We start from the raw sequence: 7,490 nt of genomic DNA, 5'->3' as shown, positions 1-7,490 counted from the left end.
AAACAAACACATTGATGCGTTGAGTGTAGTATTTTATTTTTATGTTATACGTGTCATGTATGATATTTAATTGGTAACTAATTTAAATTTTATGTTAATTTGTCTTCTTTTTTTTTGTATTGTATTGTTAAACTACTAAATATCTCGAGAAATAAAAACACATGCGCAAATTGTGTAAAATATAAATAATTTTGCTATTGTATATTTAATGTCATATATACAAATAATAATAAATGTCAATGTGTCCCACAACTTGTATGCTTTAAAGCATTTGCTGGCCTGAGGCGCATCCCATCCCGTCCGGCTACGCTATCAGGATCATCCTCATCACGTCTCCTATTTATCGGAGGATACGCTGCAATGGGTAAGGCTGGCAGACTCGGTAGAAGCAGCCGTCGGGCCGGCAGTAACCTACAGAATAATAAGATATTTGACTATATGAAATAATAATTACTAACGTACGTGTTAGGAAAATATTTTTTAATGGACATACCATGGTCTCAACGGGCTCCTAAATTAGATCATCTGTCTCCGGCGTCTTAGTATCGCACAATGCGGCCTTCGTGACGAGCGATGCCGATGTCTTTAAAAAAAATAAAAATACTTTAGATATTACTAACTAATCAATGAGATAAAAACAAATAGAAATAATAGTAATACAAACAAACCTATGCCTGAGTAGCAGCGCAACGCTCCGTTGGAACATCGAGGTGCACTGGAGTAGATGAAGTATGTGCTAGATCCTCAGCATCCCTCGATGATGATCCATAACTCAGTCGTCGCCCACTTTGCACGTCTCGTGTCGGACAATCCTCAGCAACCGTCGATGGCTCAAGGGGATCAGGAAAATATTAATCCCACTCCTGTCGTAATGGATGTGCCCGCGATCAACAATGGAGCTGACGGGTCAATTGTGAAGTCCCTGGCGACAGCTGAAGGCTGAATGACGGAATATCATGAGGAGCATCGTGTGGCTCAGGGTGGTCACCCGGCTGATCATCTCTAATAGCCTCCACGGGTGCCTCAACGCCCCCTTGCTGGGGACCCCGTCCTCGCCGACCACCACGAACGCGTGGGACACCCCTTCCTCTCTAGCCATGCCTGCCACGTCTACGACGTTCAGGCTCCACTGGTGGCCCATGATGGTACTCCTCTAGCGGCACATAAGTAGCCTCATATCCTAATTGCTCATCATCTCGGCACGCCTCAATATCCGGGCAGCCAGATCTATAACCTGCCGTCTATACTCATGCAAAGCTGCCGCTCCTTCGCCGGTATGTTGCTGCATCTCCAGTCCCCAACTGGTAGAACTGATGTAAGCCAATAGCCTGCATAACATGTCAAATATTAATTAAGGAAGGATAATTTAATTTTATAAGTAAGTATAACAAATAATATACCAGTGTCTTATGCCTCACGGCGTATGGAATATACCGACCACCAGCGCGATGAACGGGATTCCCGATGAGAAGTCGGGTAACGCTGCGATACCAACCCATATACTCATGCTCACAAGCCGTACGCTCAGGTGGAGGGGGTGGCGGAATCAGGCTATACCTCTGGTCCCAAATCTCAATCTGGGCTTCTAGCCAGTCCAAGTATGTTTGATCAGCCCTGGAACGATCATCCCGCTGGTAATGTGTCCTAAGCCAAGCGGGCGGAATAAGTACAAGTTGCGGTTGACCAAACTGGCGAAGGACTCACTCGGTGTCATGATGCTCGACAATATCAAGACATATCAGTGGGACGGAAGAGATCCACATAGCTCAGTTGCGGAAGCAATAATCAGGCATACCAGCTATGAGCGCGTCACTGTGTGGCCTTCATAAGAACTATTAATAAACACAGGAATCGTGAGTAAATGCAACACATATAAAGCCAGGCCAAGTAAACTTAAGAATACATGTACTTGCGCGTCTTCAAGCAAATAGCCTCGAACTCGCTTCCGTAGCCTCTCCTATCAACCCACCTCCAAGCTAAAGGGAGAAACGGTAAAGGTGGTGCATCCGGAGTGATAGGTGGTAGAGGTGGCTGGAACTGCAGGAACCGCTCCCAGGCCCAAACCTAATAGAGATTGTGGACGTAAAATTTAAGGTATATTTTCACTATGTATGTTATAATCATGAAAAGAATTGACTATGTTTTCACCTGCAGCAACAGTAAAAATTCGGCAACGTCTCTCTGGGTGCCCATGCTAGCCCGACACATTTGCCTATACAGGTAACCTAGAACAGCTGCACCCCAGCAGTAACCAGGTAAATCATCTAGCCGCTCAAGATGATATAAAAATCTCAAGCTGACTAGGTTTCCCGAAGTGTTCGGGAAAAATACACCACCAAACATCAGCAGAAGCACCAATCTCGTGTGCCGGTCGATAACCTCCGGCAGTGAATCATCCGTAATCTCCACATCCATCACCTCCAGATGCTGCCGGATGGGCGTCAGCTGCAAATGACTGGCCCCACTCAATGCAGTCTCCTCCGCTGGCTGGAATCCGGTGAGCCGCTGCAACATATGCAGGTAATGCAATCCCCTATAGTCTCTGAGAGCATGCGGGTAAGCTACAGGTAATCCATCAACCGGCAGCTCGAAAAGAACCTCCACGTCCTCAAGCGTGATGGTAGCTACGTCGATGGGTAGATTAAACGTGTGCGTCTCCGGTTGCCACCGCTCTATCATACCCGTGATCAACGCCCAGTCGAACTGCAACTGGCCGATCTCTATGATCCTGTAGAAACCTGTATCCTGAAGGCGTCTAACTATACAGGGATGGAGTGGGTGGGCCCGAATGAAATCCCACATATCGTCTATACATCTGGGGCGGAATGTCTAGGACTAACACTGCCCATCCCATATGTATGAAGACCTATGGTTGGCCTGTAGCAACAGTAACTCTAGAGATGCAGGTCCGGGATGCGCATGGGGAACCTCCATGACGATGTCTGTAAATTGAACAATATCAATTAAAGTATTTTTCTTTTTAATTGCTTAACATCTTTAAATATATTGCAATATCTTTTATATTAATATTTAATCGATATTTTTACTATATTGTTATTTAGGTTGATACATTTTCTATATTATAATTTTATATATTATTTTATTATTTTATATGTTAGTTTCTTAGTTTATATGATTGTTTATTATTTTATATGTTAGTTTATTATTTTATATGTTTCTTTCTTATTTTATATGTTTCTTTCTTATTCACCTATTTTTGGGTATAATAGAATTAAATAATTAATTTTTATATGAATACATGATTTAATTAATAAGTATTCATATACAAATAATTAGTTTGACAAATATTATTGTTTTTATGTTATTTTCTTACATTTGTTGACTAGTATTCGAGATACTTTGTGTTTGAACTATCATTTTTTTTTTCCAGATATTTTTGGGGTTGATAGATAATCCGATGATTAATTTCAATAACTACAAAGATACTACGCTAAAGGGCACTACATTGTACTACGCTAAAGGACACTACATTACACTTACATGCAATACATTAAAATTACGGGCACAACATAACACTAAAGGGAACTAAATAACATTAATTATTCATAAAATAATAATTTATCTATTTTACTAATCTTTTAGCACATAAATAATCTAATCCGGATAAAAAATAACAAATTAATTTAATCACAAAACAATCACGACAATACAATAATAACAACAACAACCCAGTAAAATCCCACTAGTGGAGTCTGGGGAAGGTAGTGTGTACGCAGACCTTACCTCTACCCCGAAGGAGTAGAGAAACTGTTTACGAAAGATCCTCGGCTGTTTCACGATAATACATATATCACAGTAAAAAATAACAAATAAATATTTTTTATAACAACTAATAACATTAATTATTCATAAAATAACAATTTCTCTATTTTACTAATTTATTTAGCACAATAATAATCTAATCCAGATAAAAAATAACAAATTAATTAAATCGCAAAACAATCACGAAAGAACATATATCATAGTAAAAAATAACTAATAGGCATTTTTAGTACATGAGTTTTAACAAAAAATAAGTCGGAATATCTCGATTTTAAATTTTTTGAAAGGTGAAGATTTGATGATTTGGGGGGCCGAAACGAGCAATCCACTACGCAATAACGCCTTAGATCCGATGTTACCTTGCTACAATACCGAGAATCTATACTTTTTGTGGGACCGATGGGCTCCAATGGAGTTTTTTGTATTGGGGGGGGGGGGGAAGGGGTTGCTGGTTCGCGTCTGGTTGGCGAAGGAGAAGCCACGATTTTTTATATAGGTATAGCGCGCATATATAAGGCGCTATACTATACCTTTATAGTTCAAATATAGCGCGGTTATTCACCGCGCTATACATTTGTAGTTCAAAACTGTCGTTAAAGTAAAGCGCGATAAATAACCGTGCTATATATAAAATGGTATCCAGTTATTTTTTATAACGTATTCGTGTCTCTTGAGTCCAAAAAGACTACATTTAGGTTTTGGATTCCGATCGATAGCAACACTGCCCTCTATCTACTTTACGATAAGTACAACGTCAAAGTTAACATAGGAGTCCTAATTGAACTTTTTTAAGTTTTAACATAAAGAAGGCGGTTGAAGATTAATTAAGTCGATCTAAAGAAGATTGCGCCAAAGTCAATAAAGAACAGAAGACAAAAGAAGTTGGTTCACTTTGTCACTTGAAATAGACCTTTGGAGTGTTTGAGAACTAATGAAATTAAATTTAAAACAGTAGTGAATTTATCCAACAAATATGTAATGCATTAGGAAGATTTAGCATTTCTTAGTTAACTAATTAACTGTGGATGTGCATGTGGTGGGAGGAGATACTTTTATGCATATTTTCTTTTGATGAGATACAAAAGTTGCGATTATGTTCAATGCACGTTGACAAGGGTAAAAAATGTATACACTATTATATTCGTCATAATGTAATTACAAAAAGAATCTTATGATAAGTATCTATGTAATAACTAATAAAAATAATAATAACATATTATAATCATAGATTAAAATATCTTGTTAGTGTAAAAAAGCTGCTCATTGCATATAAATTAAATCCAGTAAAACTTTTGAGCAGGGGCTATCTACTTCGTTCCATCCGGTGTCACGTTGAAGATTTTTATTAAATATGTATATATAAATAATAAAAAAAATAAATTATCGGATATAAATATAAAAAATGAGCGTTATAATAATTTATTCAATTTTTCACTTCTTCATACGTAAATATCGCTTATGAAAATCTGAGTGGCGTGGACAAATGAAAAAACAAGGACAAAAATTTGTACGCACACACATGGGGCTGAGAGATACATTCTCTTAGGACTCTCAATTTCAATTTCAAGCGCATATGCTATCACAAGCTACACAAACAGCATATACTTGCGGTGATTAAAATACTTGTAAGGCCAACGTTTTAATGTTGTGCACGTATATGCTTCTACAACCTTTCCTTCTCATTCATGCTCAGGGTTTTGGCTAAATCATATTCCAACAAAAAGAATTATAAGACGCAAATCTTACAATTATGGCGCGTCACTGTCCCTTGTATAGTAGTGGTGTTAGGTGAGTCCTATAGCCTAAATGCATGATGCCTTAGAGCCTGTATGGCCAAGCTGAAAAAATCAGCTTATTTTGAGAAGTATTTTTTTTAAAAATGCTTTTCAAAAAAGTAATTTTAGAGAAAAACAGTTTGTGTTTGACTAATCAATTTGAAAAATATTTTTGAACAATAATTTGTATTTGGCCAAGCTTTTCAAAAAGTGCTTTTATGTGTCAAATTACAAATAAGGACATAAAAAGATTTGCTTAATAGTTAATATTATATAAGTAGATAAATAATTATAAATTTTTATTATTAAAGATAATAATTAAGTTTTTTATTTTATTTAAGTAAAATATAAAAATAAAATTGAAAAGTACTTTATTCTTTCAAGATAATTTAAATATATCAAAAATCATCCAATAAATATGGAAGTTCATCCCAAAAGGTATTTTATATTACTTAATAGTTTAAACTAAGTAAGGTTATTTTGGTATATATAATATTTTACAAAGAATATTTTTGGTAAGAAAAAAAGTCAAAACTGCTTTTGCTTCTGCTTTTGGGGAGAAACTATTTTTTTCTACTTCTTCAAAACTGCTTCTGCTTCTAGCCAAAAGCATTTTTTTTTTCAAAAAAAAGCTTGGCCAAACACCTTAAATTGAGAAAAAAGCACTTTTTTGAAAAAAAAAAGCACTTTTGATATGCTGAGAAGTTTGGCCAAACAAGCTATTAGTTTAGTTTCTATTCGGGGTAATTACGTAGTTAATTTCTATGCGTTACACAGTAATAAGCTGAATCAACTCTTGGTGCATGAGTCTTAATTAATGGTTCATATAGATTATGGTGCCTAACTATTTTAGCCCGTTTAACCAAGCTTTTCTCTGGCGAAAAATGCTTTTTTTTGTTGCCAAAATGCTTTTTTCCCCCACAAAGTTAAGGTGTTTGACCAAGCTTTTAGAAAGAAAAGTGATTTCAAGTAGAAGCAGAAAAAATAATTTCTCCCCAAAAGTATTTTTGTATTTTTGAGAAAAATACACTTAGAATCACTTTTTAAAAGTTTGGCCGAACACTTATTGCTGCTCAAACGTACTTTTCAATTTAATTAGCCAAACACAAACCGAAAAATACTTTTGAGAAAATTACTTTTTAAAATAAATTGATTTTAAAAGTTTGGCCAAACGGGCTAGAAGCCAATTTTTCACATGTACAATGTTTCAAATTAAATTTGAAAAGACAAATTAAAGAAGTGACACTCTTCGCACTACAAAGATTTTCCGATTTTAATAGAATTTAAATTTTATAATTGATATTATAAAAAATATTTATAAAATAAGATAACTTAAAAGGTAATATGTGAATTTCTACGATAATCATCACTTGAAATAAGTTGGTGATAAAGTGGTAACTCACTTGGTATAAAAAAGTTAAGTTACACTACTAGTATGAAAAAACCATACACTGTTAATATAACTAATTAAATCCATTTTAATATCAAAGATGTCATTGCCTTCATTATAACTTATAATCCAAAAGGCAGAAATTTACAGGCAGATTTAAGTGCATTGGCTTGAGTAGTTGCCAGAAGAATAGGCTAGTACAAGACTACCTACCTCGAGTCTTCTTCTTTTCTCTTTTCCTTTTCCGGGCAGGGGAAATGATGAGGCACTGATTTGGACGCAAAGATTGTACCAGTCCATTTTAAAAATCTATGGTAGGGAAATACTTGTTGGTTTGAAGAAATATATATAACAAGAAGATGTGTAATGAGTTGTCGTTTCGTAAGTGACTGATCGTATTAGTACTAGATTTTCTTTCCCCACCACATATAAATTGACATATTTCTTCGTTTTATTCCTCCATTTCAAAAAATCGGAATTTATGATCATGCCACATATTTCTGTTTGGTGTCACGTCGTCTCATTCTCTTGACGCCAAACTA

At 35.9% G+C, this 7,490-nt stretch overlaps 1 protein-coding gene across 1 annotated transcript; it reads right to left on the bottom strand.

The window, feature by feature from the left end:
- Positions 1–206: 206 nt before the first annotated feature.
- On the bottom strand, positions 207–7,243 carry LOC107762481 (serine/threonine-protein phosphatase 7 long form homolog). The gene is made up of 6 exons (XM_075238935.1): positions 7,162–7,243; positions 2,149–2,942; positions 1,401–2,064; positions 669–1,328; positions 494–583; positions 207–411 (listed from the first exon to the last, which is right to left on the bottom strand). The coding sequence occupies exons 2-3, from the start codon at positions 2,800–2,802 to the stop codon at positions 1,894–1,896; spliced, it is 825 nt and encodes a 274-aa protein (XP_075095036.1). The 5' UTR covers positions 2,803–2,942; positions 7,162–7,243; the 3' UTR covers positions 207–411; positions 494–583; positions 669–1,328; positions 1,401–1,893.
- Positions 7,244–7,490: the final 247 nt, after the last annotated feature.

This window comes from Nicotiana tabacum, chromosome 19 (genome assembly GCF_000715075.1).
Source record: "Nicotiana tabacum cultivar K326 chromosome 19, ASM71507v2, whole genome shotgun sequence".
In the NCBI taxonomy this organism is placed as follows: Eukaryota; Viridiplantae; Streptophyta; class Magnoliopsida; order Solanales; family Solanaceae; genus Nicotiana; species Nicotiana tabacum.
The sequence above is the reverse complement of the archived record's forward strand: the minus strand, read 5'-3'. Positions and strand labels throughout refer to the sequence as shown.